Raw genomic sequence first — 22,152 nt, forward strand, 5'->3', positions numbered from 1 at the left:
AGGCCCCGGCAGGCCCCGCTGCGCCCGTCGCCCCGCTGCAGCAGCAGCCGCAGCTCCAGGCGCCACCGCCGACCAGCTCCGGGGCGGCTACGATCGCGCCGGCGGGAGTCCCGATCCACCAAGTCAGGTTTCTGCCCTCGCCATCACCCCTACCGGCCTGGTTGTCCGGGTCGTCGCCGCAGCCGGTCTACACGATGACCTCGAAACCCACCCTACAGTACGGCGGGTCCTCCGGTGCCGCCGGCCCCTACGCTGGCCTCGACGAGCAGCCGTTCCATGGGAGGCCCCTGTGTCCACCGAACCGGCGTCGCCCCCCTCGTTGCTCCGCACCGACACGCCATACTCCCACGGCGGTCATACTCATACACCGCCGCGTTTCGCCAAGCTCGACTTCGCCACTTACGACGGCACCGAGGATCCCCTCAACTGGCTGAACCAATGTGAGCAGTTTTTCCGGGGGCAACGTACACTCGCGTCGGACCGCACCTGGCTCGCCTCATATCACCTTCGGAGCGCCGCAAAGACATGGTATTACGCCCTCGAGCAGGACGAGGGCGGCATGCCCCCATGGGAGCAATTTCGCGAGCTCTGCCTCCTTCGCTTCGGGCCGCCAATGCGCGGGAGCCGGCTGGCGGAGCTAGGCCGCCTCCCCTTCACCTTCACGGTGCAGGACTTCGCCGACCGCTTCCAGACCCTGGCGTGCCACGCGCCCGGCTTGACGGCTCGTCAGCGGGCCGTGCTCTTCGTCGGCGGTCTACCGGATCATATCCGTGTGGACATGGAGCTTCGGGGACCCCGGGACCTCTAGACGGCGATGTACTACGCCCGCGCCTTCGAGCGTCGCACGCAGGCCTTGCAGCAGGCGGCACCGTCTCGGTGGGGGCCGCCACCGGCGCCGCTTAGCGCTACAGCCGACGGGAGGGGAGCAACTCCGGGTCACCGTGGCTAACGGCGACCGACTCTGCTGCCACGGGTTGGCGCAAAACGTGCCCATCACCATCGGCGACGAGCACTTCACCATCACATGCGCCGGCATCGACTTGGGCTGCTTCGACTTCATCCTCGGCGTTGACTTCTTGTGGACCCTCGGTCCCATCCTATGGGACTTCGACGCCCTAACGATGACCTTCTGGCGCCAGGGGTACCGCGTCCAGTGGGAGGGCGTGGGTGGCGCCTCACTGGCAGCGCCGCAGATGCAGCTGGCCGCGACTGCTGCAGGGCCCGAGCACCCTTTGTTGGATCACCTTCTACAGCAGCACCGCGACCTCTTCGACGAGCCTCAGGGTCTTCCGCCAGCCGGGTGTATGATCACCGCATTCATCTCCTGCCAGGCACGGCGTCGATGGCGGTGCGCCCCTACCGCTACCCCCAGCTGCAGAAGGACGAGCTGGAGCGGCAGTGCGCGCTCATGCTCGCCTTGGGCATCATCCCGATCTCTACTTCGTCGTTTTCGGTGCCGGTCCTCCTCGTCCGTAAGTCGGACGACACATGGCGCTTCTGCATCGGCTACCGTGCCCTTAACGCCTAGACGCTCAAGGACAAATTTCCTATTCCGGTCATCAACGAGCTCCTGGACGAGCTACATGGGGCGCGCTTCTTCACCAAGCTCGACCTCCGTTCGGGCTACCACCAGGTGCGGATGCACCCAAACAATGTCGCAAAAACGGCGTTTCGGACTCATCACGGCCACTTCGAGTTCTTGGTGATGCTTTTTGGCCTCTCCAACGCCCCGGCGACCTTCCAGGCCTTCATGAACGACGTCCTCCGCCCCTACTTGCGTCAGTTTGTGCTTGTTTTCTTTGATGTCATTCTTATCTACAGCGCCTCGTGGGCGGAGCACCTTCAGCACGTCGCCATCGTCTTCAACGAGCTTCGAGCGCACCATCTTCATCTTAAGCGCTCGAAGTGCTCGTTCGGCACGACTTCAGTCGCCTACCTCGGCCACGTCATCTCGGCCGAGGGTGACGCTATGGACGCCGACAAGGTGGCGGCCGTGGCGGACTGGCCGACGCCACACTCACCGCGGGCTCTCCGCGGCTTCTTGGGCCTCGCCGGGTACTACCGGAAATTTATCCGGGAGTTCGACATCATCGCGTCTCCGCTCACACGCCTGTTGCGACGCGACGCCTTCGCCTGGGATGCGGAGGCCACTGAGGCGTTTGAGGCTCTCAAGAGGGCCCTCACGACGGGTCCCGTCCTCTAAATGCCCAACTTCGACCGTCTGTTCATGGTGGACTGCGATGCCTCCGGTGTGGGGTTCAGCGTCGTCCTCCATCAAGGCAACGGGCCGCTTGCGTTCTTCAGTAGGCCCTTCGCCGCGCGCCATCATAAGCTCACGGCCTATGAGCGGGAGCTCATTGGCTTGGTGCAGGCCATGCGCCAATGGCGGCCATATCTTTGGGGGTGGCCGTTCCGTATTCGCACGGATCACTACAGCCTCAAGTTCTTACTGGACCAGTGGCTCTCGACTGTGCCGCAGCGCCAGTGGATCAGTAAGCTCTTTGGCTTCGACTTCACCGTCGAGTATCGTTCGGGCCATCTTAACACCGTAGCCGACGCCCTGTCCCGCCGCGACGCCGACCATGACGCGGACGCCGGCACCGCCGACGGGGCAGCCCTCTGCATCCGCTCGGGGCCCTCCTTTGCCCTCATCGACGACATCCACAGGGCCACCTTAGAGGCGCCGGACACTTAGCTCCTTCCGCAGCGTCTTGATGACAGCGACTTGGAGGAGCCGTGGAGTTTGGCGGATGGCTTGCTCCTGCATGGGCGCCGCCTCTTCGTGCCGGATCACGGCGACCTTCGTCACCCGGTTCTACTGTTGGCACACTCGGCCGGCCACGAGGGCGTGCAGAAGACCCTCCACCGTCTCCGCGCCGATTTCTACCTTCCCGGCGATCGGGCCCTGGTCCGAGACTGGGTGAGGTCTTGTCTTACGTGCCAACGTAACAAGACGGAGACACAGCGGCCGGCTGGGCTGCTACAGCCCTTGGAGGTGCCCTCTCAGGTCTGGGCCGATATCTCTATGGACTTCATCGAGGGCCTCCCCAAGGTGGGAGGCAAGTCCGTCATCCTCACGGTGGTCGACCGCTTCTCCAAGTACGCACACTTCACTGCGCTCGGCCATCCCTAAACCGCCACCTCCGTGGCCCGTGCTTTCTTCGACGGCATCGTCCGCCTACATGGGTTTCCCTCTTCGATCGTCAGTGACTGGGACCCAGTGTTCACGGGGCATGTCTGGCGCGATCTCTTCCGGATGGCGGGCGTGAAGCTCTGCCTCAGCACGACCTTCCATCCTCAGACGGACGGACAATCCGAGGTGGTCAACAAGGTGATTGCCATGTATTTGCATTGTGTGACAGGTGGTCGTCCTCGGGCTTGGGTGGACTGGCTAGCATGGGCGGAGTGCTGCTACAACACCTCTTATCACTCCGCCTTGCGCACTACGCCATTCGAGGTGGTCTATGGCCGACCGCCCCCGCCCATCCTGCCGGTTGACCCGGAGACGGCTAGGACGAAGGCGGCAGGCGACCTTCTTCGCAGACGGGACGAGATGCTTGCGGAAGTGCAGCAATGACTCGTTCAGGCCCAGCAGTTGGCCAAGCACTACTACGACGGCCACCACCGCGAGGTAGGGTTCGCGGCGGGCGGCTGGGTGTGGTTGCGTCTTCTTCACCACTCTACGCAGTCCCTTGACCCGCGCGCGAAGCGTAAGCTGGGTCCTCGCTACGCTGGGTCATTTGCCGTGCTGGAGCGCATCGGCAAGGTGGCCTACCGCCTTCAGCTTCCGGCCGGTGCTCGCATCCACGACGTCTTTCATGTGGGGCTGTTGAAGCCCTTCCGTGGGGATCCGCCGACGGCCACGCCGGCACTTCCTCCGACTTTTGACGGCCGTCTCCTTCCTGGACCGGCGAAGGTGTTGCAGGTCCAGCTGCGCCGCGGGGTGTGGTACTTGTTGATCCAGTGGGAAGGCCTGCCGGAGGAGGATGCAACCTGGGAGCAACGTGATGAGTTCCGCCATCACTATCCAGACTTCCAGCTCGAGGACGAGTTGTTTGCGCAGGCGGGGAGAGATGTTATGACCGGCGTCACTTATAGCCGGAGGAGGCCCAATGGGCGCGTCTAGTTAGGGGCTTAGCCCAAATTATTTTATTTTTAGCAGCGAGGTTATATAAACAGTTGTAAGACTCCCGTTTGGAATTAAGCAATAAGACATAATCTATTGCCCGGCTCCCAGAGGAGCCGGAACCCTAACCTAGCCGCCGCCTCTCCCATCGCCACCGCCTTCCTCTCCACGTGAGACGGCGCCCACACGCCGGCCGCCGCGGTCACGAGCTCGTCCACCTCCCTCCTTCCCCTACAATCTCCGGCCAAGACCCGGTAGAACCCTAGCTCCTACCATATTGTTCTTAGTATCTCTGGAGTGCGTATCCATCAAAATTAGCTTTACAAGTGAGAATTGGATCAGGTTGCCTGTGTTCCACAAAACAGTGATAGCAAAAACAGCAGAGTTCAGACTAATGAACATCTTTGGCATGCCATGGATAATTGTCAAACTACTAGCATGTAAATCAGAAATAACTTCAAGCTTAAGTCTGGAAGTGTACTTGTCGTACACCCAGCAAAAAAATAGAGCAGTTTAAACAGCCTGCAGAAGTGCACGAGCAACTGATTATGTAAAAGATGTCAATGTTTATAACAGCCAAGTTTATGCACGGCCGTGAAATGGCATCAGGGAGATATAATATATGTGAGCGTTACAAACTAGTAACAATGTACTGAGAACTTGCGTACAGAAGAACATTACAGAATTAGAGAATGTCATGGATGGTTTGTGAACATCTTTTCTGCTGTCTTAATTCATGTAGTGCAGCTTACCTACTGTGTTATGTGAATTAGAGAATGCAATGATAAAATTTAGCCTATAGGGACTAAATGTCTTTACGACATTGTTCTTTGGCTCAGAGTTTTCACATGTTAGCACTTGCTAAGTATTTGTAACTGAACATAGTGGATGCGATGGAAAGGATAATAGTACTGCGGTAGTGCCACAAAATGTCGAGAACAAAAAATTGCAGGGTTTAGACTAAAGAACATCCTTTGGTGTGCCATGAATAATTATCAAACCACACATGCATAAAGAGTAACTTCTAGTTCTAGCTTAAGTGTACCTGTCATGCAGAACCTGATCCTGAAAACATTTTTTCCTTCAGAGGGCATGATGATAAAGTGCTTGATTTTGCCAAAAATCTTCTGCTTCCTATTGCAATTTCAACGACAACAAAACCATATCACAGCCCACACTTCATCAGAAACAAAACAATTGACAAGTAAACTAACACCAAAGCTTATAATAAACCCAGGGCAACACATGATACCACGTAGTAGCTCTGTTACAAAACTGTCTCCTCTTCTTTCCTCTAAATCTCCTCTCCCTCTTAATAATAAGAAAGAAACAAAGACCTATCTAGGCCTGGGACTGCGCCTGAGATGCGCCACCTAGAGCTGGGAAGTCGGCCTCTGTGATCACCACTTTATCCTCCTCCTTTGGCTTGGGAGCTTGCCTCTGCCGGTAGTTGCCGCCCTGGTGGTATCCGCCATTGCCCCGCCCACTGTTGTAGTACCCACCCCGGTAACCATTGTAGCCATCCTGGTGCTGCTGGTAACCGTTGCTCCGGCCACCATTGTACCGGCCTTGCTCCTGGCGGTTGCCATTGTAGGCATCCCTGCGCTCCTGGTAACCACCATTGCCCCGGCCACCACCATTGTACCTGCCTTGCTCCCGGCGGTCGCCATTGCAGGCATCCCTGCGCTCCTGGTAGTACCCACCCTGCTGATCCCAGCGCTCGCCATTGTACCCATCCTGGCGCTCCTGGTACCTGCCGCTGCCCCTGCCGCTATTGTACCCACCTTGCTGGTAAGTGGTAGCCGCCTTGCCGGCGCTCGCCATTGTAACCCTCACCCCTCCTTGGGGCGCCACTGTCGTTGGCGTTGGCCTTGGCCTCGGCGTTGTGGAACACGATGGAGTTATGGCCGCGGCCAGCGTTGTAGACCCGGCACTCAGAGCTGCTGTCACGGTTGCTACAGCCATTGTAAGCACCGTTGCCACGGCCTCCCCTGTAGCCGCCATTTTGAGGGCGCCTCGGTGGGGTAGGAGGCACGTACTCTGAACCATCCTCTGGCTTCAGGTACTCCTGGATGCTGATAGCCTGCAGCAAAAAGCAGCAGTAAGGATCACACTGTCACTAACAAGCGCAATACAAATTAAACAGCACTGAAGTAGTGATCGTACATTCTAAGGACATGCCTAGATTTCAGAAGATGGTTCAGTAAGGTAAAACATGCCCCTTTCATATCTCAGCATCAAAATTCAAAATGCATATTGTTGGAAGACTAAAAAGTTGTAACAAAAAAAGATAAGTTAATTTCACTACCTTGAGAGGCTTGGCTTCCTTTGCAGCAGCCTCCTTTGCCTTGCGAACATTTTCCGCCTTCAATTTAGCATCATGCTCAATCTTCTTCTTCTCTAAGAGCTGGAGACCCTCAAAATCTACAGCAGCAGCCCTCCTCTCCTCAGGTTTAGAGGCCTCCTGGGACTTCTTCTTTTCTTGCATCTTCTCATATTCTTCAAGGGCAATCACCTGCTCCAAATTAGCACATCACTAAAAAGCTTGAAAAACAGAGCAAAGGGTCTGTACGTGAGGCAAGTATCCGCAAGTGTAGAAAAGTACAATTTTCTCTTGTTCAATGGGAGCCTCCTGCTCTTCCTGAGCAGTCTCATTAGGAGCATCCCCATCAGAGTCTTCCTTCTTAGGCTTTTGCTTCTTCAGCTCCCTCTTGACAGAGCACTGAGACACTTGGTCTTATTGGTCTTATCCTTCTTCTAGGCTCCCTCATTATCAGCACCTTCTCCCCCTGGCTTCTTTTCGGCACCCTCTCCCTCTTCTTAGAATCATCTTTTTGCACATCCTTGTATCAGTTTCAAACATCAATGAGGTTAACTTGAAGGATAATGGTTACGTTTCACAACAAAGCAAGGAAAACTTGTACAATAACCAACAGAAAATAAAAGGTCAAGGCTCGGTGGAAGATACCCTGTAGACTTGTCAGATTCAGAGGCAGGGACGGCTTCAACAACATTCTGAGCAGGGGCTTCCACCTGCTTTTCCTCAGCAGCAGGCTCCACCTTCCCTTCAGACTTCTGATCAACATCAGAAGCAGACACAGAGGATGGCTTACTCTTAGGCCTGTACTGCAGGTTCTCCCTCCTGTACTGTCTGTCATCCCTGCCGCTGCCATTGCGGTGGCAGAGATCCTCAGAGAGCGGAAAATACCTCTGTCAAACCCTTGAGTCAATCACTCACAATAAATCCAAAAAAGAAACAAAGATGAAGTCTGAAAAGACCCAACATTTACTAGCTCAATTCCATTCGCAAAAAGAACGCAGAGAGGTTCCCCTATTGCAGAAATAAGCACCGGATGGAAGAAAAGGAAATTAAAGGAACATCTAACAGAAAATGCCATCTTTTATGGGCATCAATGATTACAGTATAGTGGCATATGTGCAGTAAAATCTGCATTTTTTGTTCTAGTATATGGCTTCCTAAGCCAATTTTGCTAAAACTCTACGTGAGTTCAACAAAGTCCTACGGGACAGGGCTAATATAAAACCTAAACTACTCATGCAGTCGGTCCTCTGGAACTCTTCCACTCCGGTGTTGGGTCGATCCTCCTCGTTGACGCGCCAGCACTGCATAAGAATCATGGAAAGAAAATGTTAGGAGAGAGAATTGCGGGATCGAAGCTACAAGAAGTGGGGATTTCGCTCGAGCAGGAACCCTAGTTGAGACCCCCAAAGAAAGAAAGAAAGAAAGAAAGAAAGAAAGAGGAAGAAAGCGGTGGATTGGGGGGGTGGGGGGACTCACCACTAGTTCTTCCGAAGCTTGATATGCGCATGGCGGCGACCTTTCTTTGCTTGCTCACCGGCAATCCGCTCCTCCGCCTGGCGCTGCAGCATCTCGAATCGCCTCTCCCGGCAGCGCGACGCGTGCTCGAAGATGAGGGCGACGGTGACCCCGCTCTCCTCCCAGCCGCAGAGGGGGCAGCGTCCCGTCGTCGTCCACCCCGAATCGCTCGGCCAAGGGGCCGCGGTCGAGGAGGAAGACGCCCTCTCCATCGATCCTGCTCCTGCGGTCGAGATCTAGCGACAGGATGTTTTGCGCGCAAGCCCTCTTTCTGTTTCTCGGGGGCTCTCGGGGGTAGAATGCAGATTACGCGATTCTAAGGGGCCTCCCTTTTATAGCCCAACGTACGTTTTCTTCCAGGTCGGCTTTTCCCTGGTTGAGAAAAAAAAATGTAACGGGGTTTCTTCTGTATTTGTTTTCTACTCCCTCCACACCAAAATATAAAAAATTGGCTAAAAATATAGCCTGCATCAGCATATAATACGTGTTCAAGCCACACTTTTGACTGTATAAGATCTTGTTCATATAGGCAGTCGGTGATCCATAGTAGACCCTGTGTAGTAGGAAGAAAAATTGGGGTCGTACTATTTAGTCGGATGCTCACTGGTCTGAATTGATAAGGACCCCCGAGGGCGAATTCCTCAGAGTGGTCAAAGACATGGATGGAGCTCAAGTCGTTGGCGTTGATCCAATTTGAGATAGCATCGACGAAGATCTCATTGGTGTTGCTTATCCAATCGGACATCGTACGTTAGGTCTCTACGGTCGACATCGGTTATCAAGAGCATTTTGCAATGTACCTAACAACAATAATAGTTAAATGTTGATTTGCTTAGTAGTATGACGTAACCTCGGGTTGTCAGATGAACACGAAGCACAAGTATCACCTAGGTTGGTTCCATCTTGACGTGTGTAATAGCTCTACTCCTTTTCTTTTAGATCAGCAAGTACAATGGTGAGGGTGCAACGAGAGTCTCAATGAGTTAAAGGCCAACTCAAGAGTTCTACGTGCACTACTAGGGAAAACCTTATACATGGAGGCTTAGCAGTAGCGCCGGTTATAAGGAGGCGCTACTGATAATTAACAGTAGCTCGTGGTTACATAGGGCGCTGCTGCTATCTGTCCACGAAACCGCGCTACGCCTCCCCCCTGGGAAGGAGGCGAATAGGATTAGGAGAAGGGGGCGGCGCCCCCCTCTTTCCTTCTCCCCCTCTCTCTTCCCCTCTTTCGCCCTCCGGTAAAAGGAAAGTGGGGGGGGGGGCGAATCCTACTAGGAGCCCAAGTAGGATTCCTCCTACTTGGGCGCGCCTAGGGCTGGCTCCCTCCCCCTCCCTCCTTTATATACATGGAGGGGAGGCACCTAGAATACACATCAATTGTTCCTAGCTGTCGTGGAATTATCACGTCAGATGTCCTAGTGTGAGGACTTAGTCGTGGAGCCATCGCAGCGAGATTAGCTTAAAGGGGTTAAACTGGACAAAGGACACGGGGAGTTTATACTAGTTCGGCCCCTTGCGGTGAAGGTAAAAGCCTACGATCCAGTTGTGGTGGAATTGATGGGGTCTCGATGATCAGGGAGCGAATCCGCTTTACCTAGATCTCGAGTTGTTGTTTCTTGTCCCTGAACCGCCGCCGGGTCGTTCCTTTATATACACAGGTTGACGCCCGGCGGTTTACAGAATCCCGACGCCGGCTCATACACGTGTCCGGCTCGGTTTCTACCTTTTCCTAACTTACAACACAAGTTACATATTACATGGCGGTTTATGTCTACGGGCTCTAATCCGCCTTTGGGCCTTGGGCCTTTAGATCTCAATAGTAAAGCGCCATATTCCTTGTCTTCATGGGCTTCAATGCGGATGACTCCTTATGAGTATAACCCGGCCCCTCTTGGGCGGTTTATACTCAGTAGTTATATCCCCAACATTAGGCCCCAGATTGATTTGAACATGTTCATGTCAATCTTCAATACTTAGGAAAATTTCTTCTTAAACATCTTCATGTGAACCTTGTAAACCGCCATGACGTCATCTTCATGTGAATCTTGTAAACCGTCGTGATGTCATCTTCCAAGATTGTAATAAACCGCCATGACGTCACCTGCTTATTAAAACTGTATATACTTCCCTTTAGTTAATAAACCTCCGAAAATAGAGGCGACGGCTCTATCACATATCCATTTTTGTTTATGTTCCTCGATTCCCGCGCATGTCGCTTATCCCTTCGTCTTATAAATAGGGCTGAGGGTCCTTTTCCTTTTCTCATCTAGCCTCTTCGTCTTTCTTCCACCTCGGATCACCGCAGTGCTCGAGCACAGCCGCCGCCGTCGATCTTTGCCTCTGCCCTAACAAAGGCCGCTGCATCAACCTGAACGCACCAGAAAAACGCGGCGCCTCTCCGCTACTCCTTCAACCTCAGTAAGTCTTCTTCCTCTTCACCTTAGATCTACCATTAGGGTTTCGGTGTTCTTCGGTGTTCATCGATGTTCATTGCTGCACTTTGCCGCCAGATGAGAACTTGATAAAACTTGATATTCTCTCTGTGCAACCGTAGCTATAATCCATTTTTCCTCACCACAACATCTCTTTGTATAAAAAATCTCAATTGAATCTGATGAACTACTTAAGCACCTGTATCTTAGGTCTGAATATATCTTCATTTGCTGACACGCTGCAGATCTGAAATTATCCTTTCAATCTGTGAAACTTGTTTCTCATCACTTCAAATCTGTACTTTCCACACTAGTATAGGCGGTTTAACTTTTAGAAAATGATAACCCGCCAGGTACCAGTAGCCCTCTCTTAAACCGCCGATTTACCTTTAAAGTCAGAATCCAGTTTAACATGTACATACGTTTCAATGTATTCTCCCTTCATCCTTGCGCCGGTTTATATGTGTCAATCATGAATCTTAAACCGGCATTGATCCTCTTTTCCATCTTGACATTGAAATGGCCAAACAGTTCTATGCTTGCAACTGGGTCCCTTCCCGAGTTACTGAAGAACAGTTAGATGGGTTTGTTACCACTGGCGTTTTAGGAAGAAAGAAGTCATACACTGGAGAGTTCCCGGTCTAGAAAACCCTCCTGAGCCCAACGATGGAGAGGTGATTGTTTTTATTGATCATCTGGGCCGAGGGTTTAGCCCTCCCGGATCAAAATTCTTCCGTGACGTGCTTGCTAGCTTCCAGATCCGCCCTCAAGATATTGGACCGAATTTTGTGTCCAATATTTGCAATTGGCAAGTATTTTGCGAGGCCTATCTGCAAGAAGAACCAACCGTTGAGTTTTTCCGGGACTTCTTTTACTTAAACTGTCGTACCGAGTTTACAGACGGGCCCAACACTGAACTTGGCCGCATTTCAATCCAGAAGAGGAAAGATGTCAATTTCCCTCATGCCAAGCATCATAGCCACCCCAAGGATTGGAATCAAACTTGGTTTTATTGCCGAAACACAGCTCCAGACGATGAAAATCCTCTGTCGGGTTATCGTCCACACCGGCTTACCAATAAACATCCAGTCCCTCAACGACTTACCGCAAAGGAACGAGCTAGTTATGCACCCCATCTTGCAAAGCCCAGAGCTTTTGTTGCAAACGGATTGTCAGGCATTGACTTCGTTCGATGTTGGGTTTCTTGGAGCATTATGCCTTTAAGCCGGCGTCCCGGTTTAATGTGTGAGTACACAGGGGATTTGAAAGACCCTCAGCGTCATATTGACATCCAGCTCACTGATGATGAAGTCACCGAATCTGTTAAGAAAATGCTTGATGAACCGGTGGCCGTATGTAGCAAAGTAGGGCTCAGTCCCTTCTGTACCTCCAACAAACCGCCAGCTGTAATAATTTGCATCACTCTTTTTAATCCGTCCTCCTGTAAACATTCTATTATAACCTTTGCTAATCTTCATAGGGCGATGATCCATTTTGGAAGCGGAAACCACAGGATAAACCGGCGAAGCCGCATGATAAACTGGTGAGAGCACCTCGTGTCAAGACCAAAGTTACAAAGAAACCTGCGAGGAAGAGAACCGCCGAGTCCCCTAAGCTGCCAAATGAAGAAGAACTTGATAATCTAGACTCAGAGGTAGACCTCGACTCTCTTGGTTCTTTTTTATACACCTAATTGACAATGATCATTATCAGGATGATGCGGAGGCTAGCCGTGCTGGCGAGGTAGAGGTAATCATTCTTTCTTCCGACTCAAATCCTGTGCCAATACCAAAAATTGGTCGAGCAGTCCGGAAAGTAAAATTTTCACGCCCTCTTGCTTATTCGGATCCGCACTTTCTTTTGAAGACACATCAGCATGAAGCTCGCCGCACAACTCGGCATAGCGGCCAAGTGGTGACCTCCTCCGGTTTATCGAACTCTCCGGTTCGTAAACGCCGTCAAGAGGTTTCTTATACTCCTAACACACTTTATCCTAAAGCGGGTTACTTCCGATATCCTCTTAATCCGTCTGACTCAAATTATCAGGGAACCTCCCATTCATCATCCGGCGAGTCATCAGCCACACAACTCCCTCCTCTCAAAACTGTTCCTGGGTAAGCATATTACACTTAACCCTTTATGCCTTGCATTTGTTTATTATACTAACTTTTGTCCTGTCCTTTCCATTGCCAAAGCTTGACTTAGCAAGAAGGCCAAGTTGAATAAACCGACGACCGATGATAATCCGGCCACTTAACCGGAGAAGACCTCAAAGGCTTTTGATCCGAATGCTGATACTATCCTGGATGATCCAGTACCTCAGGCTCAGGACACTTTTGTTGAACCGGGAGAGATAAATCCGACGAGCCAGTCTGTTGATCCGCCAAGCCCATCTGCTGATCCACCAAGCCCTGCAAGAACAACTGCTAAACCGCCAAGCCCAACCAAAACTATTGATGGCACCACAGATGATGTTGTGATTACCGGTTTTGGTCATACTGCTCCTGGCAACCCTGTCGCTTTATCAAAGCATAGTGCCAAGGAAGAGTTTTCTGCTATGGACAAGGGCAAGTGGAAAACAGATTTATCAAGCTATGCCCACCTCAATGCTGAGGACATCCATTCTAGATAGTTAAACCGCATGTACACAAGCCGCAACTATGAAGCCGGTTTAGTAGGCCTGATGAAAGAGCGATATGAGGTAAATATCCATTACTTTGCACAAGTTCTTTTTCCTTAGAGCCGGCTTCAATTATCAACTCCAGTAGCCCCCAAGGGCTGGTTCATAATATGGATGTGAACCGGGACTTGTAGTAGAATAATATTGAATTTTGCTTGCGTAGCCCCCATGGACCAGTTTATACCTTTAGAATGAACCGGTACATCTTCTGTCATGCAGTTTCCAAAATTTCTGATAATCATCAATATAATCCGGTTTATTGAGAAAAACCCCATAACTTTGAATTGATACAATATGCATTAGCCCCCAAGTGCCAAGTGTATAACTTGTTATGTGCTTGGGACTTCAAAGATGTATTACCAACTCATTAACTGTCTCTTTCAGGCTGATCTGACCAAAAAGGAATCTCAAATCACCGACCTTCAGGAAAATATCAAGTCCCAGCAAGCACAAACCTCCAAGGCTAAAGAAGAGCTGACCGACGCTTTAACAGCCATGGAACAATTGAAGGATGGCTTTAAGGGTGAGCGGGCAAAGTGGGAAACTGAAAAAGCAACTTTGCTAAAGCAGGCGGAAGATGCTGAAGCAACCCTTAACCCAGTAACAGAATAATTGACCGACTTGAAGCGGCAGCAATGCTATGACCTCTGCTATCTTCGGTAAAAAACCCTTCATAAGTTTTAAATAAGTACCAGTCATGAAATGGCCAGTTTAATAATACTTTGAGATTTGCAGGTAGCCGTGTTACTCATCTTGGCTCAGACATGTGCAAAAAACTGAAGGCTGCCTATACATTGATAGAGCAGTTATATACCGGCGCTCAATGGGTCATCTGCACAGCTTCATATAATAAACCGCCCCCAACTTTAATCAAGGAAACATTGGAAAAATTATCCATGACGCCTGCCCAGCTTGAGGAATTGAAGAGATCAGCTGCAAGGGTCGATGCTATGTCTGTGTTGACCCGGGCCAAGGCCTGGATATCTGATCTTGATCCGGAAGACATTGGAAATGGCTATCCCAGCCAAAAAGAGGATGGGTCAGATTTTGATAATGACGACCTCGGGGCTTTGATGAAGGAAATGCGTTCACTTGCAAGTAAATTGGCTGAAGAGACTGATTTGTCTTTCCACCGGTCGATTTATGACGCAGACAACAAACAGATTGATGCATCTGTATATGATGTGCAAAATCTTATCCCACCAATCCGTAAGCAAACCTATGCCCCTGATGTTGAACCGTCCAATCTTATAAGCGATGAAGCTGTCTTCCGAGCTTTTACTGGGATTGACTGGGCAACCATTGACTTCCAACCACTGGGTGGAGAGGCGGAGGTTGAACCGACACAAGATGATCCACAACCTTCAAGTCAGCCTGAGGAAGAATCATGATCCAGAGGCCGGTTTATCTTCTGCACACTGTCATCTATGTGATAAACAGTTATTCTTTTGGGCCGTTGATAACCCACAAGTGTAGGGGATCGCAACAGCTTTCGAGGGTAGAGTATTCAACCCAAATTTATTGATTCGACACAAGGGGAGCCAAAGAATATTCTTAAGTATTAGCAGTTGAGTTGTCAATTCAACCACACCTGGATAACTTAGTATTTGCAGCAAAGTATTTAGTAGCAAAGTGGTATGATAGTAATGGTAACAGTGGCAAAAGTAAAGATAATAGTTTTGTAGTAGTTGTAACAGTAGCAACGGAAAAGTAAATAAGCAAAGCACAATATGTGAAAAGCTCGTAGGCATTCAATCAGTGATGGATAATTATGTCAGATGCGATTCCTCATGTAATAGCTATAACATAGGGTGACACAGAACTAGCTCCAGTTCATCAATGTAATGTAGGCATGTATTCTGAATATAGTCATACGTGCTTATGGAAAAGAACTTGCATGACATCTTTTGTCCTACCCTCCCGTGGCAGCGGGGTCCTAGTGGAAACAAAGGGATATTAAGGCCTCCTTTTAATAGAGAACCGGAACAAAGCATTAGCACATAGTGAATAAATGAACTCCTCAAACTATGGTCATCACCAAGAAGTATCTCGATTATTGTCACTTCGGGGTTGTTGGATCATAACACATAATAGGTGACTATAGACTTGCAAGATAGGATCAAGAACTCACATATATTCATGAAAACATAATAGGTTCAGATCTGAAATCATGGCACTCGGGCCCTAGTGACAAGCATTAAGCATAGCAAAGTCATAGCAACATCAATCTCAGAACATAGTGGATACTAGGGATCAAACCCTAACAAAACCAACTTGATTACATGGTAAATCTCATCCAACCCATCACTGCCCAGCAAGCCTACGATGGAATTACTCATGCACGGCGGTGAGCATCATGAAATTGGTGATGGAGGATGGTTGATGATGACGATGGCGATGAATCCCCCTCTCCGGAGCCCCGAACGGACTCTAGATCAGCCCTCCCGAGAGAGATTAGGGCTTGGCGGCGGCTCCGTATCGTAAAACATGATGAAACTTTCTCTCTGATTTTTTTCTCCGCAAAATAGAATATATGGAGTTGGAGTTGAGGTCGGTGGAGCATCAGGGGGCCCACGAGACAGGGGGGCGCGCCAATGGGGGGAGGGCGCGCCCCCACCCTCGTGGACAGGGTGTGGCCCCCCTGGCCTTGATTCTTTCGCCAGTATTTTTTATATTTTCCAAAAGTTATCTCCGTGGATTTTCAGGTCATTCCGAGAACTTTGTTTTCTGCACAATAAACAACACCATGGCAGTTCTACTGAAAACAACGTCAGTTCGGGTTAGTTTCATTCAAATCATGCAAGTTAGAGTCCAAATCAAGGACAAAAGTGTTTGGAAAAGTAGATACGTTGGAGACATATCAACTCCCCCAAGCTTAAGCCTTTGCTTGTCCTCAAGCAATTCAGTTGATAAACTGAAAGTGATAAAGAAAAACTTTTACAAACTCTATTTGCTCTTGTTGTTGTAAATATGTAAAGCCAGCATTCAAGTTTTTAGCAAAGATTATGAACTAACCATATTCACAATAACACTTAGCTCTCACATTTACTCATATCAATGGCATAATCAGCTAGCGAGCGATAATAATAAAACTTGTATGACAACACTTTCTCAAAACAATCATAATATGATATAACAAGATGGTATCTCGCTAGCCCTTTCTGAGACCGCAAAACATAAATGTAGAGCACCTTTAAAGATCAAGGACTGACTAAACATTGTAATTCATGGTAAAAGAGATCCAGTCAAGTCATACCCAATATAAACTAATAGTAATACATGAAAATGACAGTGTGCTCTCCAGCTGGTGCTTTTTAATAAGAGGGTGATGACTCAACATAAAAGTAAATAGATAGGCCCTTCGCAGAGGGAAGCAGGGATTTGCAGAGATGCCAGAGCTCGATTTTAAAATAGAGATGAATAACATTTTGAGCGGCATACTTTCACTGTCAACGCAACAAATATGAGATGGCGATATCTTCCATACTACATGCATTATAGGCAGTTCCCAAACAGAATGGTAAAAGTTTATACTCCCCCACCACCAACAAGCATCAATCCACGTCTTGCTCAAAACAACGAGTGCCTCCAACTAACAACAACCTTGGGGGAGTTTTGTTTAGTTATATTGATTTGCTTTGATCTTTTGGATCATGGGACTGGGCATCCCGGTTACCAGCCATTTTCTCGTGAATGAGGAGCGGAGTCCACTCCTCTTGAGAATAACCCACCTAGCATGGAAGATACAGACAGCCCTAGTTGAAACATGAGTTGCTCAAGCATGCAAAACAGAATTTCATTTGAAGGTTTGGAGTTTGGCACATACAAATTTACTTGGAACGGCAGGTAGATACCGCATATAGGAAGGTATGGTGGACTCATATGGAACAACTTTGGGGTTTATGGAGTTTAGATGCACAAGCAGTATTCCCGCTTAGTACAGGTGAAGGCTAGCAAAAGACTGGGAAACGACCAAATGAGAGAGCGACAACAGTCATGAACATGCATTAAAATTAATTTACACCAAGCACAAGCATGAGTAGGATATAATCTACCATGAACATAAATATCGTGAAGGCTATGTTGATTTGTTTCAACTACATGCGTGAACATGTGCCAAGTCGAGTCACTCAATTCATTCAAAGGAGGATACCATCCCATCACACCACATCATAATCATTTTAATAGCATGTTGGCACGCAAGGCAAACCATTATAACTCATAGCTAATTAAGCATGCCCAAGCAACTATAATCTCTAAATGTCATTACAAATATTTTTACTTCATAATAGGTTGAATCAGGAATGATGAACTCATCATATTTACAAAAACAAAAGAGGTCGAGTTCATCCCAGCTTCTCTCATCTCAATCAGTCCATCATATATCGTCATTATTGCCTTTCACTTGCACGACCGAACGGTGTGTATAATAATAATAGCCACGTGCATTGGACTAAGCTGGAATCTTCAAGCATTCAACTCAAGAGAGAAGACAAAGTAATATGGGCTCTAAGTTAAATAAACAATCATGCATATGAGAGCCACTAAACATTTTCAATATGGTCTTCTACTCTCGACCCTCCAAAGGAAAGAAAAGAAAATAAAACTATTTACATGGGAAAGCTCCCAACAAGCAAGAAGAAGAACGAGAAATCTTTTTGGGTTTTAATTTTAATGTCTACTACAAGCATGGAAATTAGACTAACTAATTTTTTGGGTTTTCTTAAGGTTTATCAAACACACAAGAAGAAAACTAGAAAAATAAATTAAACTAGCATGGATAATACAATGAAAGAGTGTGAGCACCGACGACTAGTATAGTGTGTGAACATGAATGTAAAGTCGGTGAGAAATACGTACTCCCCCAAGCTTAGACTTTTGGCCTAAGTTGGTCTATTGCCAAGGACCGCGGCTACTCTCCCCGGTGTACTGAGGGGTGTAATCAGGACACCACTGGCTGGCCATCTCCTCCGGATCCCACTGGTAAGATGATGAACGATAAGGGTCCAGTGAAGATTCCGGCTCAGGCTTTGGAGCGGATGCTTGGCCTCGATGAGCGTACACCGCTTCCAGCGTGAAAAGATAATTAACTGCAGTCAAATCAAACAACAGAGGCGTAGGCAGGATAATAGTCTCATTGTGTTTCTTATTAAATCTCAAGTTATACAGGAGCATCTTATCATCATTGTGAACAATAAACTCATGTGCTACCATGCTCATGTAATCTAAAAGGTAAGGAGGCAATATTGTCTCCTCTTTCTCATGGTGCCTAATAGGTATCTCAAAATGTTTAGCAAGACGTGCAGCATAGATACCTCCAAAGATGGGGCCTTTTGTACGGTTCAGGCTTAGCCGTTTAGCAATGACGACACCCATACTAAAACTATTATCACCAAACAAGGCGTGGAAAAGAATAATAATACCAGGTACACTGAAGTTTCCACTATTTCCACGACCAATTAAGCATCGACTAGCAAATAAGGCAAGGTAACGTAAAACAGGAAAGTGTATGCTAGAGATTCTCGCATCGGAACCCTTCTTTGGATCCCATACAGTAATGGTGTTAACAAAGCCATCCACATCTTTACGATGTGGTTCATCTAACTTGCCCTCAAAGGGTATTCTACATACCGTGCAAAAATTACGTAAAGACATTTCCTCGAATTCATCATATAAATGAAATGATGCTGAAGGAGGTGATTTCTTAGGATAGTAATAAAAGTTTTGCACGAAAGTATTGGTGAGTAAGAGATACTGATCGATCCGGTCGTGGAGAAAGTCGGTGAGGCCTGCATTTTCAATCAAAGAATAAAAGTCTTCATAAATCCTGGCTTCTCTCAAGAAATCATCACATGGCCATTCACACGGCCGTACTTCCGCTACACGAGGAAGATTATACTTGGCCTTTTCCTTCTCTCTAGCTTGTTTTCCTGGGAGCCTTGGCTAGAAGAGCCCCTCAAAAATCTCCTTAACATTTTCTGAAAATTTCTGAAAACTTTAGCAACTTCAAAATAAAAGTGAATAAACTAAACAAGATTGGTAGCAACTACTCCTACAAGTGCCTAGAGCCTATATCATGCATTAGAATTACTTGGGACCTCATAAATTTGACATGCAAGCTCAAGAATAGGGTCACCTATGCAGCAAAAAATTGCAATGAATAAAGCACTAGAACAAAAACTAATTGGACCAATGGAGGAGTCACATACCAAGCAACAATCTCCCAAAGCAGTTTTGTGAATGGAGCTTTGAGCAAGGAGATCAAAAATTGCAGCAAAATGAGCTAGAATTCGTGCTTGAGCTGGATGGGGATTTTTTTGGGAAGAAGATGGAGTGTGTGGGTGCAGGAATAAGTGGAGGGGGGCCACCGTGGGCCCATGAGATAGGGGGGGCGCGCCTAGGGGGTGTGGGCGCGCCCTCCACCCTTGTGGCCAGGTGCTTGCCCCCCTGCAGTGTTTTCAGTGCCTAAAATCCTCAAATATTCCATAAAAAATCATACTAAATTTGCAGGGCATTTGGAGCACTTTTATTTTTGGAATATTTTTTTATTGCACGGATAATTCAGAAAACAGACGGATAATACTATTTTTTGCTTTATTTATTCTAAATAATAGAAAGTAAAAAGATGGTACAGAAGGTTGTGCCTTCTAGTTTCATCCATCTCATGATCATCAAAATGAATCCACTAACAAGGTTGATCAAGTCTTGTTAACAAACTCATTCCGAATAACACGGAATCGGAGAAATTCCGAATAACACTAGGTTACCTTAATGGGGATATGAACATCCCCAATAATAAGAACATCATATTTTTTCTTGATAGTAGAAAGAGGAAATTCAAAACCTCCAATAATGATAGTTGGAACTTTTCCAATAGAATTGATGCTATGAACTTGAGATTGTTTCCTCGGGACGTGTACCGTATGCTCATTACCATTAACATGAAAAGTGACATTGCCTTTGTTGCAATCAATAACAGCCCCTGCAGTATTCAAAAAGGGTCTACCAAGGATAATCGACATACTATCGTCCTCGGGAATATCAAGAATAACAAAGTCCGTTAAGATAGTGTCATTTGCAACCACAACAGGCACATCCTCACAAATACCAACAGGTATAGCAGTTGATTTATCGACCATTTGCAAAGATATTTCAGTAGGTTTCAACTTATTCAATTCAAGTCTACGATATAAAGAGAGAGGCATAATACTAACACCGGCTCCAAGATCACATAAAGCAGTTCTAACATAATTTCTTTTAATGGAGCATGGTATAGTTGGTACCCCTGGATCTCCAAGTTTCTTTGGTATCCCACCCTTAAAAGTATAATTAGCAAGCATGGTGGAAATTTCAGCTTCCGGTATCTTCCTTTTGTTTGTAATGATATCCTTCATATATTTAGCATAAGGATTTACTTTAAGCATATCAGTTAAGCGCATACGTAAGAAGATAGGTCTAATCATTTCAGCAAAGCGCTCAAAATCCTCACCATCCTTTGTCTTGGATGGTTTAGAAGGAAATGGCATGGGTTTCTGAACCCATGGTTCTCTTTCTCTACCGTGCTTCCTAGCAACAAAGTCTCTCTTATCATAACGTTGATTCTTTGATCGTGGGTTATCAAGATCAACAACAGGTTCAATTTCTACCTCATTTTTTGCTAGGTTGAGCATCAACATGAAAATTACCATTAACATTATCACTAGGTTCATGTTCGTCACTTGATTGTGTTTCGGCATCAGAAATAGAAATATCATTGGGATTCTCAGGCGTGTCTACAACAGGTTCAGTAGAAGCATGCAAAGTCCTATTGTTTTTCTTTTTCTTCTTTTTGGAAGAACTAGGTGCCTCTAAATTATTTCTCTAAGAATCCTGCTCGATTCTCTTAGGGTGGCCTTCAGGATACAAAGGTTCCTGAGTCATTCTACCAGTTCTAGTAGCCACTCTAACAACAAAGTCATGTTTATTATTTAATTCATCGAGCAAATCACTTTGAGCTTTAAGTACTTGCTCAGCTTGAGTGGTAAACATAGAAGCATATTTGCTAATGAGTTTAAGTTCACCTTTAACTCTAGCCATATAATCACTCAAGCGTCCTATTTCGAAAGCATTATTCTTTAATTCTCTACCAACATAAGCATTAAAACTTTCTTGTCTAGCCATAAAGTCATCAAATTCATCTAAACATGGGCTATGAAATTTAGTAGATGAAATCCCAACTTTATCATATCTATAGAGAGAATTTACCTTCACTACCTGTGTCGAGTTATCAAGACAATGTGTTTCTTCAATAGGTGGTATATTAAGACCATGTATTTCTTCAATAGGTGGTAAATTCTTAACATCTTTAGCTTTAATACCTTTTTCTTTCATTGATTTATTTGCCTCTTGCATGTCTTCAGGGTGAGAAATAGAACACCCCTTTTTTCGGAGTTGGTTTAGGAATAAGCTCAGGAGTTGGCTCAATTGGCTCAGGAATTGGCTCGGGAAGAGTCCAATTATTTTCATTAGTCAACATATTATTCAATAACAATTCAGCTTGGTCAACTGTTCTTTCCCTGAAAACACAACCAGCACAACTATCCAAGTAATCCTTGGAAGCATCGGTTAGTCCATTATAAAAGATATCAAGTATTTCATTTTTCTTAAACAGGATGATCAGGCAAAGCATTAAGTAACCGGAGAAGCCTCCCCCAAGCTTGTGGGAGACTCTCTTCTTTGATTTGCACAAAATTATATATTTCCCGCAAGGCAGGTTGTTTCTTATGAGCAGGGAAATATTTAGCAGAGAAGTAATAAATCATATCCTGGGGACTACGCACACAACCAGGATCAAGAGAATTAAACCAAGTCTTAGCATCACCCTTTAATGAAAACGGAAATATCTTAAGGATATAATAATAGCGAGACTTCTTATCGTTAGTAAACAGGGTGGCTATATCATTTAACTTGGTAAGATGTGCCACAACAGTTTCAGATTCAAGGCCATAAAAAGGATCAGATTCAACTAAAGTAATTATTTCAGGATCAACAAAGAATTCATAATCCTTATCAATAACACAGATAGGTGAAGTAACAA

The 22,152-nt window shown here is 47.2% G+C and overlaps 1 protein-coding gene across 2 annotated transcripts; it reads right to left on the reverse strand.

Annotated features, from left to right (window-relative positions):
* Window positions 1-5,331: 5,331 nt before the first annotated feature.
* On the reverse strand, window positions 5,332-8,247 carry LOC123070738 (ATP-dependent RNA helicase laf-1-like). Of its 2 annotated transcripts, XM_044494052.1 has the most exons (5): window positions 7,926-8,247; window positions 7,095-7,750; window positions 6,732-6,969; window positions 6,435-6,641; window positions 5,332-6,209 (listed from the first exon to the last, which is right to left on the reverse strand). In XM_044494052.1, exons 4-5 carry the CDS (start codon window positions 6,612-6,614, stop codon window positions 5,898-5,900), a joined length of 492 nt encoding a protein of 163 aa, XP_044349987.1. In that variant the 5' UTR covers window positions 6,615-6,641; window positions 6,732-6,969; window positions 7,095-7,750; window positions 7,926-8,247; the 3' UTR covers window positions 5,332-5,897. The 2 variants fall into 2 exon arrangements, with proteins under 2 accessions (XP_044349987.1, XP_044349986.1); XM_044494051.1 differs by lacking the exons at window positions 7,095-7,750; window positions 7,926-8,247 and having other exon boundaries at window positions 6,732-7,075.
* Between the last annotated feature and the right edge of the window lie 13,905 nt (window positions 8,248-22,152).

This window comes from Triticum aestivum, chromosome 3B, assembly GCF_018294505.1.
Source record: "Triticum aestivum cultivar Chinese Spring chromosome 3B, IWGSC CS RefSeq v2.1, whole genome shotgun sequence".
Classification (NCBI taxonomy): Eukaryota; Viridiplantae; Streptophyta; class Magnoliopsida; order Poales; family Poaceae; genus Triticum; species Triticum aestivum.